Source organism: Callorhinchus milii, unplaced genomic scaffold, assembly GCF_018977255.1.
Source record: "Callorhinchus milii isolate IMCB2004 unplaced genomic scaffold, IMCB_Cmil_1.0 Scaffold8, whole genome shotgun sequence".
NCBI classification, from domain to species: Eukaryota; Metazoa; Chordata; class Chondrichthyes; order Chimaeriformes; family Callorhinchidae; genus Callorhinchus; species Callorhinchus milii.
In genome coordinates, this window is record NW_024704749.1 from 17,844,488 (window position 1) to 17,866,610 (window position 22,123).

At 43.3% G+C, this 22,123-nt stretch overlaps 2 protein-coding genes across 8 annotated transcripts in view; one reads left to right on the top strand and one right to left on the bottom strand.

Moving 5' to 3' along the window:
* Window positions 1-9,301, top strand: part of sptan1 (spectrin alpha, non-erythrocytic 1) — a 47,612-nt gene extending 38,311 nt beyond the window's left edge. For 6 of the 7 annotated variants that reach the window (XM_007900237.2, XM_007900235.2, XM_007900236.2 and 3 more), the window contains 12 exons: window positions 102-261; window positions 1,204-1,280; window positions 1,470-1,679; window positions 1,840-2,136; window positions 2,691-2,803; window positions 3,136-3,153; window positions 5,913-5,967; window positions 6,524-6,720; window positions 7,453-7,506; window positions 7,597-7,743; window positions 8,563-8,710; window positions 8,980-9,301. In XM_007900237.2, the coding sequence (XP_007898428.1) occupies window positions 102-261; window positions 1,204-1,280; window positions 1,470-1,679; window positions 1,840-2,136; window positions 2,691-2,803; window positions 3,136-3,153; window positions 5,913-5,967; window positions 6,524-6,720; window positions 7,453-7,506; window positions 7,597-7,743; window positions 8,563-8,710; window positions 8,980-9,105 (1,602 nt within the window). In that variant the 3' untranslated portion in view covers window positions 9,106-9,301. Of the gene's footprint in view, window positions 1-101; window positions 262-1,203; window positions 1,281-1,469; window positions 1,680-1,839; window positions 2,137-2,690; window positions 2,804-3,135; window positions 3,154-3,720; window positions 3,784-5,912; window positions 5,968-6,523; window positions 6,721-7,452; window positions 7,507-7,596; window positions 7,744-8,562; window positions 8,711-8,979 lie in introns of all 7 variants that reach the window. The other variant, XM_007900240.2, reaches the window with a different exon arrangement.
* A 335-nt stretch (window positions 9,302-9,636) lies between these two features.
* dync2i2 (dynein 2 intermediate chain 2) lies at window positions 9,637-21,635 on the bottom strand. The gene is made up of 8 exons (XM_042337634.1): window positions 21,219-21,635; window positions 17,490-17,599; window positions 16,729-16,886; window positions 15,305-15,414; window positions 13,026-13,193; window positions 11,439-11,671; window positions 10,710-10,867; window positions 9,637-10,016 (listed from the first exon to the last, which is right to left on the bottom strand). Exons 1-8 carry the CDS (start codon window positions 21,600-21,602, stop codon window positions 9,781-9,783), a joined length of 1,557 nt encoding a protein of 518 aa, XP_042193568.1. The 5' UTR covers window positions 21,603-21,635; the 3' UTR covers window positions 9,637-9,780.
* Window positions 21,636-22,123: the final 488 nt, after the last annotated feature.

A 22,123-nucleotide genomic window follows, 5' to 3' on the forward strand; every position in this document is an offset into this window, starting at 1 on the left:
GCTGGAAGTTTGATATGTTCATGTTTTCACATTATTTTTTCTGTTCGCCCCATGCAGCAAAGCTAAAAATCTGTATTGAAAATGTTTTGTGTCGCCTTTAGAACAATCACCATGTAGAAAATATTTCAGCCAAGATGAAGGGATTGCGAGGCAAGGTGACTGAGCTGGAGAAGGCAGCTGCTCAGAGAAAAGCAAAGCTGGATGAGAACTCTGCATTCTTGCAGTTTAACTGGAAGGCAGATGTAGTTGAGTCATGGATTGGTATGTATCTAGAATTTGGCTGAGAAATCTGAGGAGTAAACTATTCTAATTTTTTTTGGTGGTGGGGGGGGGTTGGGTCAGCCGGGTGTCTGACACATGCGGAAACCCATCACCGAGTATCCAAACCAAACTGAGAATTCCATGCATACCACCTACATATGGAAATTCCAGGGACAGAACAAAATGGCAACCTTTTGAGTTTAAATATTGCCAATTAAATGTGTGAGCACCAAATGTGCTTTGAATACTGTATGAATGGCTACAAGATTAAGGGCTTTCTGATTGGGCTTATACCTTATTTGTATTTTAAATATGTTGCCATAAAGATCTGCTGAAGAGTTTAGTTGGGTGGGAAACTGACTTTGTGAAGAATTGTCTTAATCCACTTCTACAGCTGTCTGTTGCAGTTGGCTGTTTAAATAAACACCTGTTCAGCAGTAATCATAGCCTGATCCTTATTTAGAAGAGTTTTTAGAATGATGGGTGACAAAACGTTTGACGGAATTCTACATCTGTCAGTTTGTTGTGTTGAATTGTGAAAACTCTAGAAAATGATAATTCGGAAACTGGGTTGCATCGGAAATGGAATCAAAATGACGAATTTCGCCCAAACTGTGTAAATGTACCTGAGACCCAGATGGTGATGAGTTTACCCACTAAACCAGAGGGGCACCAATTTCAGGTTTCTAATTTTTTTTTAAAGCAAAATTAAATCTATAACAACTCCTTCCCTCACCTCATAAATCTGCGCAACATGTGTCCTGTGAGTAAGGGGTTGGCAAACCTGCACTTGAGTCAATGTTGTCTAACTCCCCAACAGCAGAAGGGACATTTCCTTTGTGTTTTTTGATGCACAAGAGGGATAACTGAATATTTGATGGTGAGGAATATTTTACATTCCTTCAGCTATACACATAACTCTTCATTTCTCATTTCCTTCAGGTGAGAAAGAGAATAGTCTGAAGACAGATGATTATGGGCGAGATCTCTCCTCTGTACAAACACTACTCACTAAACAGGTAGGAAAGAATCCCTACCCTCCAGGCCCTGCCAACTCGCCAAATCGGCTGGTCAGCAGGGCTTTATTAGCAGAGTGACTTGGAGTAAAGTGCATCTGCTAGTCGGGGGAAACACCAAAGAGGACTGTGATCATGTGTCATGTGAAGTTGTACTGAATCTGAATACCGGTTTCTGTTCTTCCTTCACAGGAGACTTTTGATGCTGGGCTGCATGCCTTCCAGCAGGAGGGGATTGCTAATATCACAGCACTGAAAGACCAGTTACTGGCAGCCAAGCACATCCAGTCCAAGGCTATTGAAGCACGCCACGCTTCATTAATGAAGAGATGGAACCAGCTGTTGGCCAATTCTGATGCTAGAAAGAAGAAACTGCTTGAAGCCCAGGAACATTTCAGAAAAGTATGCAGTTTTAGTCTCTGCTTCCTAAGCATCGTGCTCGGGAGCAGTTTATATTTATACTGTTGCAGATTGATTAGAATAATGCATTTATTCTACCCTAAAGTGTATAGATCATTGGCTTTTATTACACTTAGTCACTATTTTGTTTGCTTCCCCGCAGCTTGAAGATCTTTTCTTGACCTTTGCTAAGAAAGCCTCAGCCTTTAACAGTTGGTTTGAGAATGCCGAGGAGGATCTCACAGACCCCGTGCGCTGCAACTCACTGGAGGAGATCAAGGCCCTGCGCGAGGCCCATGAGGCTTTCCGCTCGTCTTTGAGTTCGGCTCAGACTGACTTTAACCAACTGGCTGAGCTCGATCGTCAGATCAAGAGCTATCGTATGACCTCAAACCCCTACACCTGGTTCACAATGGAGGCTCTGGAAGAGACCTGGAGAAACTTGCAGAAAATCATCAAGGTAAATAAAACCCGTTTATTTTCCTTGGTACGTGGGGAGATCAAAGAAAATCTCTTTTGCTCCTGTCATTTTTTCTTTTCCTTTCCCTAATTCCTCCATGTAATTCAATACTCCACTGAGAATACAAGCCGTGCTTCTGCCATTGTACTGTGCACTCTATTCTACTCACCTGTTGTCAGAAAGTGCCCAAGAGAGGCATTGGGGAGACTGGCTGTCTCCAGCCTGACTGGCTCCCTCCATTGCCTCACCACCGTGGCCATGCTTGAGGTTGGATATTTGATGTGTTGGGGAAGCAATCAGACAAACTTTGTGGCAAAAAATTGCTTCCTCCATGTTACACCACCAGACCTCCAGGCTTGCCCGTAAGAGTGTCACTTACAAATGAGCTCCCAGCTTGCTGCTGTTAGCATTTGAAAGTAATTAAATATAATGGGACATCATTATAACTGGTGAATTCTGCTTTGATCAGTGTTGTGCATGAATTAGGATATTAACAAAAGGTGCCTTGGTTTGTTTTTGGACCATTTGTTAATTTTGGCCTTGTTACTTAACAGGAACGGGAACTAGAACTGCAGAAGGAACAGAGACGCCAAGAAGAGAATGATAAATTACGCCAGGAATTTGCACAACATGCAAATGCATTCCACCAGTGGTTGCAGGAGACGAGGTGAGGTATCCTTATTATATACTGGAATGGTTAGTGATGACAGATATCAGAGCTGTCTGGATGTACACTGACTGGATTTTTCAGAATATATATTACTGAAGATGGATCTCGAATTTATTTTGATTATTCTAAATTCACTTGTAAAATATCAAATTCTGTTTTATAAATATTTTTGTTTGCTATTATCATTTCTTTTAAACCGTGCGCGTGTTATTAATGCTGCACTGTTAGTGTTGCAGTTTAATGCTGATTATTCCATTTTTGTTTTTCTTCTTTCCTGCTTATGTTGGGATTTCCTCTCCTGCTGCTTGATGATTGGACGCTGCCTACAGGACATACCTACTGGATGGGTTAATATTACTTTTATTATGTACTTTGCTGTGATTTCTGCGCGCTTGTTCTTCTCCTTTCCTTTGTGTACCTTCTCATCATTTATGGTGAGATGCAAAAGGCTTAAATGAATGAGACTGAATGTGTCGTTGAAGGTGATCGATGAAAAAGTGGCCTTTTTACGGGTGACTTTTTCATATCAGATTAACTCCGTCCACTTTCCACCACTACATACTATTAGTAAATTATTTTATATACTTCACTATTCCACAGAAGGTGGTGTCATGCCCAAGAGGCTGCCATTTTTTCTCAGTCATGAATAAAATGGCCTTTCTTTGCAATCATAATGGGCGACACTTCATTCTAAACTCCACAATCCACCTTTTGAATGAGCGCCATCTCTCTGAGACCTGGGTTAAGTGTGCAGAGGATGGAATCTTCTCAAGGTGCTGTGTTTGAGATTAAGATGAATTATTGGGATTCTACTCCTCTTACCTATCTATCTGGATATTATTTTGTAAATAATCCTAATTCTGAGCCTTTTGGGTGTTCTTTCCTTCCCAATTTCTCTTTCTTTTTCCTATTAGCATAGCATATCGTCGTGTCATTCATGTATATCAGTATGAAGTTGGAGATGATCTGGCTGGAAGGTTTTTCTTTCCTCTTCCTCTGGTTTTGTAACCCACTTGCAGACTAGTTAGAGCGTGTGATTCATCACACTAACATCACTGCTGTAGGCTCATGGTCTTCGGAGTACATAAAATTATTCCGGGGGCAAAGCTTTCTGTGTAAAAGGTTTGGCGGTGTGGCATCTTGCTTGGCCCTCTAAGCGCCTTTAAGTGGGTCTTGCCTTGCATGCAGTTGCTAGAATTAAGGCAGTGGTAGTGGGCTCTAGTTGGTTTCCTGTCTGGGTGTGAGAAATGAGGATAAGTGAACAATCAATCCGTGCCATGGAGATGTTTGAGATGAGATGAGCAAGGTTTAAAAATGATCTAAAACCCCTAGAAATTAGATAAAACGCCATATCGTGTTCCATGGTTTGTTCATCCCAAATTTCATTGACGTACTTAATCTGAGGGCAAATTACAGCACCCACATTGGAAACCAATTAACGTTGATCTGAATTGCTTTTATTTAACCTTTCCAGTGCAGAACTTTGTTCAGATCAATCTATTCTAAACCTAGAATGTGGTATCCCTTTTTGTAGTTAAGCTTCAAAATGTTAGTTGTATTTCAGCTCAGCTCTGGATTCATTTTTAAAAATGGATAATTGGTTAAGAAAAGGTAAAACTTTTTGAACAAAATGACATTGCCTTCATTTTTGAATTCTTGGCTTGAATCCCCAAGCGAGCAGCAAATTTTAACAATGTGCAGCATCCTAAATTATCTTTTTACTGTTGATCAGTGGGCAATCTTAATTATTAGAGAACAATGATATCTTAAAGGAGATACTTGAGAATAGGTGAGCAACCTTGATTGATGGTGTACCTTCACGATTTTGTTTTAAACCAAGTGGTTTTAATAATCAGCTGTTTTGGGTTTTAGAAGTATGTTTCCAGGCGCCTAGCATGGGGATTCTCTTTCCAAAAGATAGGTTAACAAACGGGGATACACAGAGATGTTTAAAATAGATCTACCCCACTTCCTTGTGAAGACAAGTCGCTCTATTCAGATATAAACCGCAGCTAAATCTTGGTTTGTATTTATTTTGTAGTTTTATTCCAAATTGAAAACTATTTTATTTGGCGCTCAAATCAATTCATTCAGATTGTTGAAACTACTTCAACGTTGTTGGCAGGAGAGAACACAATATTGCAGACTTCAAAATTACTTTCAGATATGCAAGTGAGCCCAAAATATACAGTACCTCCTGTGGTTGTGATTTGTGTTGCATTCTCATTCATAGTTGATCCAGCTTGTCCCACACTGTGCTGTGCTCTGTGCCCTCTTCAAGCTGCTGTTACGTATTCAATAATCTCCCCTGGGTCTCGTGCCTGAGATTGGGAAATCTGCCCGTCTCTACTATCTGTATAATTATGAACTGCTTTTATCAGCAGTTGATAATCCTGCTAAATTTGTGACGTGAGATTTCAAGAAAATTGAGTGGAAAAAGCTACCAAGGTAGATTAGCAGTAATCTTAAAATATAGATGGATGCCTTGCATTCTGAAGCTTTTCAGGTGGGGTGGACCGGATAAGTACTACAGTTAACGTTATCCCTGAGCTGAGAAACTGAGTAAAATGTCCTTCAAAGTAACAGTAAAGAGTTTTGTGGCTACAAAACCATTGTGTTTACCTTTTATTCCCTCGTCCTTTGACAGCGTTTCCTTCAGTTTCATGTTGAAGTGTCATTTGCTGCCGAGAAATTAAGAATAGTCTACAAATGACCCTATCTTGTCTTTAATAGGTATTAAATGGAGTTTTTAAAGCTGGTTTATGAATCGGTTGTTTCACTTTAGATGGCTGAACTGACGAGCGAGGCTTTTTCCCTTTCTGCACCCATCCAGTAATGAGTGCATTATTTTACTTTGTGATGGGAGATTAAAGAGAGTTCCTGCCTCTGAAATGTACTGCTAAATCAGGAAAGCACGAGTTTCTGGTTGAGTGTGTGTTTTTATAGTATAAAAACCTAGATCTCTGAAATATAACCGGGATAATAAATCTGCCCTTTATATTCTGTGAGTGCAATTTTCTCTTTTGACATGATTTTCAGAGTGATTTTAAAACTACTAAAAAAAAATGTGTAGCCCATTTTCTCATTGTTTTCCTCCGATTACCAGGTCCTGTATGGTGGAGGAATCCGGAACTCTGGAATCGCAGCTCGAGGCAACCAAAGTAAGAACAGTTCCTATGTATGTTACTTGTTAGAAAGTGTATTTTGACGCTTGACATACTATCTGGAGCCACTATTCCACACAGAAAATACCAGGTGATTCAATGAGAAGCCATTTGAAAAAGATTGAGGAGCCTGGGCACCNTTTTTTTTTCAATACAGCTGAAACTTTTAATCCCAGCATTTTCTTGCTATGACATAAAGCATCCCTCTGGTCTGTTGGGTGAGCAGTCTGACCATCTGGTGTTTGTCAAGACCAGCTTGTCTTAAGGACCAACAGATCCAAGATTGAAAGTTCGATTGATATTGATTTCCAGGAGGCTAAAAGTGGAGATCCATTGGCAGTAATGATCTCCTGATTCAGTATACACTGTATATATTATCTAGTGAAGACATAAGTACAAGTACTGACAGCAATCATTACATTTGGACACATTCTTTTCATCCTGATGTCGTTGAGCAGAAGGGTCTGGTGAATAAGGGATCAACAAAAATGTTAATAGTTGGTAGGTTCACTGTGCGTTTTAATGACTGACTGAAATGCCTGCTGTTTCACAGAGAAAACACCAGGAGATTCGAGCAATGAGAAGCCAGTTAAAAAAGATTGAGGACCTTGGGGCAGCTATGGAGGAAGCGTTGATCTTGGACAATAAGTACACAGAGCACAGCACTGTGGGGCTGGCTCAACAGTGGGACCAGCTGGATCAACTAGGAATGAGAATGCAACACAATCTGGAGCAACAGATCCAGGCCAGGTAATGAGTGATAAGAGTATCTGGATATAAAGTAACTCATTTAATGCCCAGGCGATGATAATTTGCCATCAGGTTCTGCCATCTTCTGTCTCTTCTGATCCTTTCAATTGTTGCTACAATGACTGCAATGACAGATGACAATTTTTCCATTTTCAAAAACTTTTAGTTGAAAGCTCGAGGTCTTGGATTTAAGGAATGCCAATGTTTAGCTTCTGTTGGAGAAACTGTTTTTATTCCAAATGCTGAATCCCTGATTTCCAGTTTCCTTGTCCAACCTATTGTTCTCTGCACCAGTTAGAATAGAAAAGGCAACAACACTGGGAGCCATAACACCTAATGCTCAGGCTACTAAAACTAGTCTTTTGTCCTAAAGATTTGATCCAGTTTGTTATTGAAAATGTTTTGGGCAGGTGCTCTGGTCAAAGGTTCCTTTCTAGGTCACAAAAGCAGTTTTGGCACGAGATGTGCTGTGGATCATGTACTGTGAGAGATGGGTTGGATAATCTGGATTTCCAGTTGAAAAGGTTGGATATGTGCAGGGAGGGGTGGCTGAGGAGTGAGAATCATCGTAAAAGGAACCCCCCTCCCCCAATGCTCTGGAATGCGAGTACAAATATACTACCATTGGGCTGGCAAACCATCTTTAGAAATGTTCTAACTTATATTTTATGTGTTCTCTTTTTTGTTTTCACATGATACTCACTGTCTGTTTGCATTGCCCCTGTTTTACAGGAATACAACTGGTGTAACTGAGGAGGCACTTAAAGAATTCAGCATGATGTTCAAGTGAGTGTGGGTTTATCTAACAAGATTTTGTTGAATGTTCTCAGTGAATTTAAGTATTTAGACATTTACTTTGTTTTTACTATTTTCAAGGCACTTTGACAAAGACAAATTAGGAAGGCTAAATCATCAGGAATTCAAATCGTGCTTACGCTCCCTGGGTTATGATCTGCCTATGGTGGAAGAAGGAGAGCCTGATCCAGAATTTGAGGCTATACTGGATGCTGTTGATCCCAACCGGTAAGACTCTAGAGAATACAGTGAATACCTGATGGGCGTGTAACTAGCTTAACTTAAAATGTAACCCATAAGCAGTGCAGAAGTTGGAAGTCTTTATTTTGATCAAGTTCAGGTGTCAAAGATTATTTTATACATCTTTATATACCTCCAGAGCCCTCTGTGAACCTACATGTGACCAACCTTTCACTGTCTCTTATTATTGTGTTGTCACAGTCCAGAGAGGTTGGGACTCTGCCACATGCACTGACAGGAATGCTCTTGAGTGGCAGCCACGCGCCCACAGTGCTGTTGTATATTATGCCTTAGAAGCTGTTTCCATCCATAAGTGTGCTGCTAGTTGTTTTTTTATTAAAAATAGTGGATAGCCTTCCTGTCATTAGCAGCTAATGCCGTTAAATAATAATCCTTGTCATTTGATATAGTGCCTTGTCATTGAAATGTCTCAAAGTGCTTCACAGAATATACTGTATATTTTGTGGGCAATATAAATAAACCAGCCGGCAAGGGCACCGTCTATCCTGGTATGTGGCTGCTACTATGAACTATCAGCTACTTGGAGCACTGTTTGACAGCTGCAGTGATGGGTGACATACTCCCTTATGGATGTGCTGCCGAGTCAACAGATGTTACTTTTCTCTGTATTCTGGTACCCATGGCTTTAATCTGAAACTCCTGTCTAATTGAGCGAATAAATTCCAGTTATTTGGGTGAACTTTCTCTGAACGCCTTTCCATTTAATTTTCGTTAACACCAAGTTCAACGGTTGCTTAATAAGTCTCACGACATGGAAGCAAAACCATGGTATGTTTCTGTTTTCAGAGATGGATATGTGTCGCTGCAAGAGTACATGGCGTTCATGATCAGCAGGGAAACAGAGAACGTTAAGTCTAGTGAGGAGATTGAGAGTGCTTTCCGTGCTCTGAGTTCAGAAGGAAAACAATTTGTCACACGTGAGGAACTCTACCAGGTGAGTGTATATAACTTTTACTCTTTATACAAATCGTGAACATTTGTTTCTTTCGCCATTCTGTTCTCTTTCCATCACCTTAAAATACAACCCCTATGGCAACTGAGGTTTGACAAATATTTGCTTTCCAGAATAAAAACTGCAATTACATTTTAAAAGATTGATAATTATGTAATAGCACACCATACATTGTGGAAGTTGGCTTGAATGACTACAGTCCTGAGGTTCAAACTCATCTAAAAATGGCATATGACTTTGTTCCCTTCCAGAACCTGTCGAGGGAGCAGGCAGATTACTGCATCTCACACATGAAGCCCTACACGGACAGCAAGGGCAGAGAGATTCCATCAGCCTTCGACTATGTGGAATTCACACGATCACTCTTCGTGAACTAATGCTAATGGCTTTGAATCTAGGCGTAACTGCTAACATTAGCTCTGCATGTCTGCGTCTAATCTCTGTGCATCTATAAAACGTTCCGTCAAACTTTACTGAACTAGGTTGCTTGTGCTTCTGCTTGAAATTTGTTTTTTTACTATTGCTAAAATCTGTAATGCAGTGTGCTTAACAAATAAACACTACTGACTCGAACTGGAATTTGTTTGCAGTTTTGTTAGACACGAGTGGGTCAGTACTGCCGGGAGACCAGTTTTACTGCTGAGTTTCATTTCCTGCGTTAGTGCATTGCATCTTACAGGTGCAGTTATTTTCCCTCCTCCCATTATTACAGCATTTATTTTAATGTGGGTCTTTTATATAATACATTTAAGTTTTTAATACCCTTATTAGTAAAATTAATAACCAGCAGATTACTAACGACTTTAAAGTTGGTATGAAAAGTAAGTATAAACCTAAATGAATAGAACAGTCTCCTCTTCCCCTCCGAAATAAATGTCAAGGCAACTTAATTTCAATGACGGACAATATTTAAAGAACTGATCTTTATATTCGGCAATTAATATTTAAATATACATATAAATAAAACAAAGCCAGTCGTGTAGAACATAGAACAAAAAAAAATGAAATTTACATTAGTTAATTCATCCATCAAATCTTTCCTGTCCTTACTGTCAATCAGCCACTTCATTAGCCAGTTTCTCCAGCAGGATCATTTCCCTTGGGCCTTGCTCTGTCAGTTCCGCACTCAACTGCCAGATTTTCACACTTCCTTCTGCGTTACCGGCGGCAAGAAGCTGGGGTTGTTTAGGGTTAAACTCCAAACAGTACATTGGCTTCCTCTCGGCACCCTGGATTGAAACTGCAGGACGCAGAGAGCTCTGTCCAAGGTCGAAAATCAACACCGTTCCTGTGGGAATCAAAGCAAATCGGTTTCCGCAATCTGCTCCAGGGTTTAAAATTTCATCCTGTAAGAAGCGGGCGTGGCCTTGAGTGTTTTGGGACGAGGCAGAAATGGGAAACATATGAGGTTAAATTAGGGACATGACTTACGATGGTTGCCAAGGATGGAAAAGGCCAAAGAGGGAGATACACTAGACTTAAAAACACTCCTTAATAATGCATCGGGCTGGTGGGAGAAGCGAGCTGTAATAAGGCAATGGACAAAGCGAGAGCGCAAGAGAAAATGGGAGCGCCGTCTCCTGGGTAAAACCCGTCTCCTTCCCATGTCCCTCCCTTTCTCCACTTCGTGTTCCTTGCCCTTTTGTCTCTCTCCTTCCTTCCTCCCCTCTCTGGAAATATCTGCTTCACCCTGACGACAACATCACTGGATTGAAAGGAAATTTTGAAAAATAAAACCTTCATAAAAAGATCTTTAAAATGTACTTTTTTTGAGGTTTTGATTTGTTTCCACGAGCATTTACTTTCACCCATAAACCGTTTTGTAAGGTAAGTTAGAAAAAAACAATTTTTCCATTCTACATCCACTTTTATCAAAACAGAAATGCTGGAGATGGACAAGGAGCTGAATCTTTTTTTAAAAAACAAAACCTGAAACAATAACCAGTCAAAAATCTACACGATGGGTGATCCATTGACTTACCCTCCCCTGTCACTGCAGCAAAGACCAGAGGACGCACCAATGACCAGCGGACACTGAACAGGTACGTTTGGGATAACTGGAGGGAGAGAAGTGGCTCGGCCTGTAACATGGAGTAAAGGTGGACGTGACCATCAGTCCCCGCTGTCAGAAAAAGGTTTCTGGAAGATAAGTTCCCACACGGATTAGACAAGCTTGCGGTCATGAAATGTCACAATATCCCTATTAAATTTAACTTGCGCATCAGTGCAACCTTAGAATTACAGATTATTCAGTCTGTCATGTTGTAAATAGATTTAAATACCACAATGATTAATAATAATCCTTGCATTCGATACAGCGCTTTTCACATCTTCTCGACATCTCAAAGCACTTCACAGAATAGACTGTGAAGTGAATTGACTGTATATTTGTGGGCAAAACGCGGCAGCCAATTGCGCACAGCAATGTCCCACAAACAGTTGTGCATTGAAAATGACCAATTTATTTTTTTTGTTGCTTTGTTTGGAGGCATTATTATTAGGCTGTGTGTGGAGTAAGGAAACTTGCCCAAGGTTTCGCTCTGCCTGGAATTGAACCCAGGTGTCTCGCTTGCAAGGCGAGTGCTCTAACCACTGAGCTACAGGACTCCAACTTAACTGCTCTTTAAAAACAAACATCGGTTTACATTAAGCTTCCACTGCACCATGAGTGGTGTTGCATTATGATCAAGTGAAAGTATTTGATACTGACCTGTGGAATGGTGAGCAATCAACAGCGTGCACAGGACCACAGTGAGGGGAGAAGGTGAACTGAGCTGGAGCTTTAAGTGGGACAGAACTGGTGAGAGAACTCAGTGCTGTATGGGTCACTACCTCTGTCGAACATTTCAACACGTAACCACCTTCTACACCTGCTACGAATACGGTCTGGTCCCAGTGAGAGAAAGAGAGAGCGGTCACACCAACTGGAGTCTCTCCGCGAGCCTGTGGGCGAGTTAAAGATAAAATACAAAAGAAAGGATGAAGGTAATTTCTACAAAAACACACATGCAGACAGAAAGTGAAATCCTTTCCTTGGAAGAGGGATTGCTGAAGCTGTGCAGTTACACAGAAACATGTTGGAGGTTGGATTGTAGCCAATTTCAGAACCAATCCTATCCAGTAGATTAAGTGCCTCTGCAGGATGATGAACACAGGGCAGATTGGTTAAACCCACATCAATTATTGAGATAACCCAGATCACCATTATCAGTGACAGAGATATTGCTCATACCCCAGCCCTCAATTTAATAAGTTATTTTTCCCTAATAGGTACTTTGTCCACCACTAAGTATCTCTTCCCCAGCTGCTCTTAAACTAAATACAAGAGCCGCATACCAGCTGAATGATACTCAGATTTCTCCTCCGAGGCAACATCCAGTTGGCAAAGATTAGGAATGTGGGTGGAAATCACATAAGCAAACACACATCCCACTGCTCTCTGCTGCAATACCACGCTCTGCACTGCTCTGTTATGGGACTGAGTCTTTCAGTCTCAGAGCATAAACTCTGTAATAATAGTAGATGAAGTTCAGGTTGTTGGTCAGGGTACAAATAAGGTAGCAAAGTAACCCAATTTAAGGGAGTGTAAATTACAAACACGGGTATTGTAGAATTGTACAATTTAAAAGCCCCAAAGGTTACAACATGAGCACAAAGAAGCTGAATACAGCTGCTGCTCAGGGCGACACCCTCGAGTGTATTGAAGTCACAGTAAAACAAAGAGCTGAGTGGGTTAGAGACCGGCTTTTCTTCTGTTTGTAACCAGATGAAGACATGTTCCTCTGGACAGCACACATTCCTCCTGAAAGGCATGTCATGTTGGGCTATACTCTTACTCCCAATTTTTCATTGTGTGTGACCTCAAACAGTGAGTAAGGGCAGAATATTCCCCTGCATGAAGGGCATCATTGGCAAGCCTAACAACAACAACCTGCACTATGCCGCCACCCAGGGAAGTGTCGCAGAGCGCTTAGCAGAAGATGGCTTCTCCCTGGACCAATTCTCATGTAGGCCCATCCCTGAAACCTCTCTCTCTTTCTGATACTCGTTCTTTCCATCGTTTCTCTTGCTGTTCCCAATGCTCAGAATAAACTATTGCTGCACAAATATAAGCTTTAGACCTTTACCTGCTTTTAAGCTACAGTTAATAATTAGGGCCCAACTGGGGGGGATGGGGGGGAAGAAAGTATCAGGCGAATAGGGACCTGGAACATGCTGGAGAGGCAGCGACTGAACCTCTGATACACGGACTTGAAAGCAACAACAACAAATTATTTACAGTACAAACGCCACTGACCTTGTTTAGCTTCACGTTTCGTGGCATCTCCTGGACAATCAGAGCGTATCCGTCCTGCACCGTGAGCCTGCCTCGCGCATCCATCTGCCAGATCAGAATCTTCCCGTCGGTGCTGGCACTCAGGACACGCACCCGATTGTTGCGGCCCGAGCTCGGAATCCATCGCACCTGTAAACACACAAATAAATATGTCCGTGCTTCCTTGAAGAGCTCAAAATTTTATTTTTTTTAAATAAATTGTTCCTATTTTTCCTTCCAATTTTCCATCCTCATCTCAAAGCAGTGAATAGCGTTTGGGCTTTGCTCCACAAGCATCAGGACCCTCCAACATCTCACCAAAGTGGCCTTTCATCAAATGTTTGCCTGGATAGTGACATGTTACTCCACCTTGAGAGGCAAGAGCTTCCTGACTCACACTTTTCCCAGCAGGTGGTCAACTGATATTGATCGGATACTCTCAAGCTTTTGACTACTCTTAAAGCACGCTGATGCTTAACAATATTGAATAGGGAGCAGGAACGCTTCCTGAGTTTTCCCAGTTCAGAAGCACTGAGGCCAATTGTAGCCCCAGGATTGCTGCTACAACCAAGGTTAGCAGATCCAGCTAGACTAATAGTCCTTCCTGGTTTGGCCAGCATAAAACAAAAGGTGAGGTGCAACCTTTTATGCCACTACAAAGTCAGGTTGGTGCCTATGGACCCAGCATCCACACACCCAAACCCTTTACCAATTCCTTTCAACACCACTCAGCAGCTCATTACAACCAGCTTTAGAAATGCCAGCAATTTACTAAAGGTCAGTCACACCTGCTTAGCTGAAACTGCTGTGAAAGCACAACAGTCAAACTCTAATCTGTAAATAATAATGGTCTTCAGTTCTACTAAGGGTGTCATTATGTCAGGAGTACTGATAGTAATTATATCATGTGAAGATTGGTTTCATCAAAGGCCTGCTTAGGCAGTCAGTGCTGTTCACTGGTGGGACTGCTGATTGGATTGGCAGATTGCCAGTGAGATAGAGGAATATTCCTCTGCTCATAAAATGGCCAATTCTTACAGAAGGGAAACCTGCTCCCTCTGTGTCACTTGCCCTATGGCTTTTATTTTGTTTCAAAATGTTTGCGGCGAGAAATTCAGATTGGACTTTGAAGTTGTTTTTCTGCAGTTATAGAATCATAAAATATTACAGTGCAGGAGGCCATTCTTAAGTGAACTTACACAAAATTTGCTTGAAAATTAAGACTGTATTTAACAACTTGTCAAATTCTGGATGCTCTGCAATGCTCCATAAACAGCATAAATCGAGACACGGTGGAATTTCTCCCCATCAATTATTACAACAGAAGGTAAATAGCAGCTTCAGCCCCTGGTGTGTGCCTAGACAGCTGATTTAAGCCAGGGAGTTAGTGTTAGTTTCATGTGTCCTCAGCTCTGAGGTTTGGGGTCAGCCAGGTGCCATTCTGAAACCCACACTTAAGAGGATCCAAACCTGATATGCTTAGAAATGTCCTTGTCTGAAATGGAGTGTGATCTTTCTCTCTTTCCTTTGGAGGGACACACCCTACTTAACCAATCCCAGGAAATATTAGTTGTATGTCTGCAAGAGCCAAGGCTTGGGGACCCCAGAGAGTGCATTAGTTAGGGGACTGCTGGAGTTTAACTCACTAAAACTGTGCAGCTTTCCATTATGAACACTGTCTAGCAACCTTCCTGCTACTTGTCCAATTAGGACCACCCATTAGCGCTTTGGCTTCCAGAGTTAACAGGAGCCATATAGGAAGAATCCCTGCCTACAAACAGTGGGGGGGGGGGAGAGAGTGGAAATCATCTGAATTGAAGGTGTGCATGTGTTGTGCAGGTAGACAATAATCTCCTGATACTACTCAAAAAGAGAAGAGAGATTCTTCTGGCTTCCTAACCTGAAATTGGTCATTCACTTCATGCTGTTTGTGGGACCTTGCTGCGTGCATAATGTCACTGTACGTGCTAACAATTGCTAAACCTGAGACATTTTGAGGTTATAGATATTGTATCAGTCGCAAGATTACAAGCAGGATAGGGTCTGCTGAATAACCTGTGAACACACACACTCCAAGCTCAGAAGTGTGATGACAGGCTAGCAGTGCCAAGGAGCCGCATCGTGGAGGAGGAGGAGGAGAGCAGCAAAGAGGATTCAAGAGGAGAGCAGCAGGGAAGATACAAAACATTGCAGGTACAGAGGGCAGCCAGCATGTCTAACTATCGCATCAAGGTGACAGACCTGGAGAATCTATCACTTACCTGATAGACAGGTTCGCGATGGGTATCTTCAGACATTCCTGATCTGGCAATTAATGGGTCGTCCATTTTGCTGGTGTTCCAAACTAAAATCTCTCCATTATATAGACTACCTATAGAACAAAAACAAATCTTATTTTTCTATATTCCATTAATTTTGTACTACAAACAATTCAACCATGTGCGTCTTTCTCAGGACACTACATTCTTCTGCACTTGTTGTGCCGAGGATTACAGGATCTCTTCATTGTTTGTTGGAAGATGTAAAGGAGACTGATGGTGCAGCGGGCCAATATGCATAATAATAATAATCCTTTTGATATAGCGCCTCATCACTTCATTGACGCGTCTTCACCCAGAGGGTGGTGAGGAAGATGCAATGTTTTTGTTGGAAGTAATTTTGATACTTGCATTCAATCAGGAACTCAGAAATTATCATCGTTCCAATTTGCACCTTGCAAAGTCACTACACTTTACAGCTGTGTCCTGTCCTGTGAAGCACTTGCATACGTCCTCTTGGTGTGAATGACGTGGAATCAGTGTATCAGTGGTACATTTATTGCTCACTTGTGCAGTGCGGATATTCTACAACTCGGCAACACTGGGCACACTATCACCCTCTACTGGCAGTAATAAGGCACTGCACGCATCTTTTCCTCAGTAACTCCGAGCTCTTTAATTTAATTTAATAAGCAGCCGTTGTCAAAAGTGACGATAGAAATATCTGCTTAGAACTTCAATAAAAATCAGACAAAAGAAACTTTCCTTCCAGTTGTGAAGATGGTTCGCATTATTAATCTGTTGCTGCATTCTTCCCCCAAATAAAATAATAATCCTTGCTTTTGATATAGCACCTTATCGTGTCTTCCACGTGTAGAAACCCATCACCACGTTTAAGAGTATTGAAACCCAAGTTCCATGCATCCCACCGACACATGAAATTCTTGTGTATTGGAATGGAATGCATGCTCTCCTCCTGGAGAGACGCATCCTGCTCACCTAATTCCGGAGAGAATTAGGAGCAGACTGGCAAGAGAATCCCAGAGTGTGTGTTGAGGTAACTGCTGGAGCTAAAACAGCTCTTGAAAGCCCTGTCTGGCAAGCTTTTCTCGTGCTTGTGCAGATGGAGCCGCATGCTACCTAGACTACACACTTTGGCTTGCAGGGTTAACAGGAGCCGAGTGAGAAGAATCCCAGCCCCTAGTGCTCCCAAGCAGGATAGTACATTGCAATGCAAAGGGAGCACATATTACGAAAGATTGGAGAGAAGTCAGGAATGTTCTCCTTACTTCTCCACTTCTTCCAGACAATGAGCTCCAGATTAGAAATGTGCTGCGAGGAATTGAACCTCGCTGCATTCTCCTCTCCCCCACACACCACCACCAGCCTGCCATGGTTTTGCAGAAATAAGTTTCAGAAAGTCAAACCAGCGATCAAACAAGGTTCCACTGGATGAAATGCTAAGCACATGACAGCACCAGCAACGTCAATCACAATATTTGGCAGCTTTGGGTTGAGTCCTCTCCTGTCCAGATTCCATGTACACACATAGGATTTCTCGGTGCTCCAGTCTCCATCATCCAGCCTACAATACAACGACAGCGTGACCACAACAATTAGTGCTAATCACAATACACGGAAAAGTGACAGTACTTCAAAGATGTGCATTTGTCCATTAATCCATCAGAATTGATGGGGGTTATGGTGCAAAGCATAAAGATTAATGGCTCCATAACCCTAGGTTTTATAGAAGAAACATTTCATCTTCATATAATTGCATTTTGATTGTAAATAGTTTTATCAGTGTAATGCTATTCCTTTTGAAGAGCGTTTGCAGAGACATGTGTGTGTGTGTATATATATATATATATATGCATCCTTGTAACACTGCCCTGTTAATGTAGTGTCACTGGGATCCAGATATATATTCACATCTCTCAAATTAATTAATACAATTAAAAAATATTTTTGACTCCTAGCACTGAGGGCAAAGAGACCCTTGTAACACTGTAGTGTGGATCTAGCCGGACAAGCAAGGGGAACGCTTGCCTTCCTGATCTGTCCAGCTCAGTACCCATATTACATAGTGGATTTACCACTGAGCTATTGGATGAGTCAGAGACCTCTTGCTAGTTAGTTGTGGTTGCTACACAAGCAGACTAGCATCTCTGGTCTATAATTACTGTACCTGCCGTATGCACAGGCGATGACGGAGCCAGTCACATTCCACGAGATGTCAGTAACCTGTAGCTGCCTCTCCACAGCTTCTGGATATTGGAGTGTGTGTAAGCACGAAACCTACAGGATTCAAATAAAATAAAGCGCGAGACAGTTAGCGATTCGGACCCAAGCAGGGTGTTGAGATCAGGAGGGGTGGAGGGCAGGGAGGGTAGGAATAGGAGGGTGACCAAAGGCCCGGTCGAAGATGAAGGTTTTGAGACGTGCCTTGAAGGAGGCAAGGGAGGGAGAATAAAATGGAGGATAAAATTGGCAAAGGGGAAAACAATGAACACAGTCTAGCTCTTCCTATAGCTTAGCACTGGTTTTGTGGATGGCTTCACTTGTTCAATCATCATTCATGTTAGTCAACTAGGTGTTGAAAACGCCAGGGGCATGAAATCATATGACATCACCAGTTACAACTGCAGTTTGTTATGGTTTTCAATTTGTTTTCAAGAATGGTATTATAGATGGACGCTTTATTTTCATTTAAGTGGGAACGAGCGTGACTATGGTAAAAAGAAGTCGACTCACTGGGAACTCCTTCAGTTTCTTTATCAGAATGTTATGCTCAACTGTGTCAAATGTGGGCTATTAGTTTGGCAAAATGTATGAAAAGAAATCCCGATGTCACACGGTCTTGCGTTTAATTCATTCTGCCAAGCTCAGACAATACTTGTCAATGCATCAAAAAGAAAACGATTTGGGCTCATAGGCAAAGCACTGACAATTGTCACCACCGTTTAGCCCATGCAACAGGATTGGTTGGTATATTTTCCAGCCCTTTGTGTAAAAAGGGGTTTGGTGATTGTCTTAAGACCATCAAATCCTTCATTAACCCTTTCTTTGAGCATTCACTGCCAATGTAGACAAGGGAATGTAGACACAAACATCTCCTGGCAAGTTTCACGTACATTCAGTATTAAAAATAATAAGGTTTAAATTAAATCGCTGCTTACGAGTCAGCTTTAGTTAGATACAGGTCCCAGTTTATTTTCTGTTTTAAATCCTCTTTTAAACATGGGAGTAGTTATGCTGTTAATGGAAATGCACATTTTTTAGGATAAAAAGGCTGGAAAATCCAGACCTCAGACACCTTTACAATGAAGCCCTCTAAACCAGTGAGCTGCACAATGTACCTCTGGGTGCCAGCGCAAAGTAAGCAGACCCATGTGGAGTAAGGAAACTTGCCTACGGTTTCAACTTGCCTGGGAATTGAACTCGAGCTTTCTTGCTTGCGAGGCGAGCGTGCTAACTACTAAACTACAGGACTCCACGATGGCTTCGTTATGTCCAGTCCAGACATACGGAGAAGAGAATTTACAGTGTACTTGCATGCACTGTCACAAGCCTATCGGCAGAGTGAGCAGTGCTCCGACATACAGGGGCAGATCAATTACAGTAGCAGTTGGTTTGAGTTATCTTTGGAGTTGGGCCAAAAAACAGTTGTAAGTGATCTGCAAAACCAAATACTGTGCTGGGATTGAAAAAGTTGGCAAAAGAGAACTGTGTAAGGCCTGGGTGACCTTAGGTATAATGATGCAGGACAGTTTGTGTTGTGTATATAACATATAAAAAGTTACCAGCTCAAGGCTTCCTAGTAGACCAGGAGATAAAAGCACCAAGTCACAGAGATCTGAAACACACAGATCTATTTCTGAGTTGAATTAGATTATTTTAGTTAGGATGCTCCAACTGCCCTGAGAGCCTCTGGGTTGGGAGAGCAAAAATATAAATAATAATAATAATAATAATAATCCTTGCATTTGATATAGCGCTTTTCACGTCGGGAGGACGTCCCAAAGCGCTTCACAGAACACACTGTAAAGTGAATTGACTGTATATTTGTGGGCGAACGCGGCAGCCAATTGCGCACAGCAATGTCCCACAAACAGTCGTAGATTGAAAATGACCAATTTATTATTGTTTTTGGTTTTGGAGGGATTATTATTAGGCTCTGTGTGGAGTAAGGAAACTTGCCCGAGGTTTCGCCCTCTGCCTGGAATTGAACTCAGGTCTCTCACTTGCAAAGCGAGTGCTCTAACCACTGAGCTACAGGACTCCACCTATGTTCAATACATAAATATATGAAGAAACATGCCTCTTATGCAAGATGCTGTAGGCTACAATACTGTGTACAAATGCTCCATCAATCAATATTGCAGACGTTATTCTGCATTAACGCACTATGTAAGTGCAACGTCCCTGGAATGGTATTCCCTGCAAATAGCATCTGTTGTCATGCTGTATTTTCAAAAGTGCAGGACCTTGCTAACATTGGCAAAAGTGGGCAAAACACATTGAGGGATCCTCAAACACTTCCAATTCAAAAGAAAACCTAATAAATCTACAGATGCCGGCTTGGGTCTATTGGCGGCAATTTCATCTCAGTGTCAAGAAGGCTGTGGGTTCAAAACCCCACATTGGGATTTGGTATCACATAGTCTAAGATGACAATTTAATGCAGTGCTGCGAGTGGGGGAAGTGGGTGCTGTATTGTCAGAGGTGTCATCCTTTGAGTGAGACGTTAGACCAAGGTCCCATCTGCCTGTGGATGTTAAAGATCCCATGGCACTATTCGAAACGAATAAGTTATTTTCTCCCGGGGCCTTGGCCAACAATCCTCCCAAAATAAAATTGGTCTGTTTTATGAGCTGTTTGTGGGACATTGCTGTGCACAAACCGGCTGCCGCGTTTCACCCACAAAATAATAATAATACACAGCAAATCCACTTTACATTACATCCTGTTGAGATGTCTCAACGAATTGACAAATAAAATACAAGGATTATTATTCTTGCTCCTGCTAGCGCTAATAGTATAATAATAATCCTTGCATTTGACGTCGCGCTTTCCACGTCCTCTCGACGTCTTCGAGCGCTTCGCAGAAAACGCTGCAAGGTGAATCGGCCGCATATTTGCGCACGGCCAACTGCGCACAGCAGCGTCCGCCCCACAAACCAATCCATTATTATTATTATCATTATTATCGGTTTGACGCGTTACGGGCGCCGCGGCGTTACATCGCATGCGAGGATTGCAATAGCAACAACATAACATCACCACCACAACAACAATCCTCACATTTGATGCAGCGCCTTATCGCGTCTTCGAGGCGCCTCAAAGCGTGAAGTGAACTGCACGTTTGGTCGTCTGCTTTTTTTTTGTTTTAACGACACACACACTCCCGCGGCGGGGAGGGGAGGGGAGGGGGGGATGGATGCCTTTGCGAGTGGCAAAAGGGATGGTCGTTGTGTCGTCGTTGTTGTTGTTTGTTTTGCTTTTTGTTTTGTTGTGTTTGTTGTCGTCGTTTGTTTTGTTGCGTTTGTGGTCGTCGTCGTCGTGTTGTTGTTGGTGTTGTTGCGTGTGTTGCCGTCGTTTGTTTGGCTTTTTGTTTTGCTGTGTTTTTGTGGTTGTCGTCGTCGTCGTCGTTTGTTTTGTTGCGTTCGTTGTTGTCGTCGTCGTCGTCGTCGTTTGTTTTGTTGCGTTCGTTGTCGTCGTTTGTTTGGCTTTTTGTTTGGCTGTGTTTTTTTTGTGTGGTGGTCGTCGTTTGTTGTGTTGTGTTTTGGGGGGGTGGGGGGGGGTGGGGTGGTGGTCGTGGGGGGGGTGGTGGTCGTGGGGGGGGGGGTGCGTGGGGGGGGGGGGTGCGTGGGGGGTGGTTCTCTTTTTTTCGGCCAAAGGGAGCCGGAAAACTCACAGTTCGAGGGTGGTCGACCCAGTTGACTTCAAAGCCGTCGAAAGCGTGGCTCCGGACATTTTTATTTAACTCTTTGATCACGAGGCCCTCCACCCGCATGAGAAAGCGGGCCAGACCCGGCGGGTCGATGGCCGCCGAGCCGAGCGGGCTCGGACCGGAGGGCCACTGCTGCGGCGGCGGCGGCGGCGGCTGCTCCTCCCCCTCCTCCTGCTGTCGCCGTTCGACCTGTTCGGTCTGCGTGCTGACCTCCGCGACGCGCCGTACCTGCACCGAGGCCTCGGCGCGCCGGACCGCCGCCGTCTGGCAAACTGCGTCACGCAGCTGAGGCGCTTCCCTCCACCGCGACTCCAGCGCCACGGCCTCGAGCTGCTCGTCGGCGAACATGGCCGTTGCTTGGTGTGGTTTTTTTTTGTGGTGGGGGGAAGGGGGGGAGCAGTCTCGCCCCCTCACTCACTCACACACACACTCACTCACACTCACTCACACACACATACACGACGACGACGGTTACAAAGCAAACCCCCAAAGCGCCGCGCAGCATGAGCTCATGTCCAACGCGTCGCCATGACGACCGGCCATCCAACTGTCACCGTGCGTCGCCCGACGTCACACCCCCCCCCTCCGCCGCCGCCGCGCGCCCCCTCACTCGCGCTCGCTCTCTCTCTCTCTCTCTCCGCCCCCCCCCACTCACCCACCTCACTCTCGCGCTCTCTCACTCTCTCTTTCCCCCCTTCCCCAACCCCCGCCCCCCCCCCCCCTCACTCACTCTCGCGACCTCTAACCGACAGCGAGTGGGCTCCGCGCCGCAGGGCGAGTGGCGCCCGCTGCGCATGCGCGCGGGCTCGCCTCCGGTCGGCGGCCGGGCCTGGGGCCGCGTGCGTGCGTGCGCGCCTGGGTTACGTAGG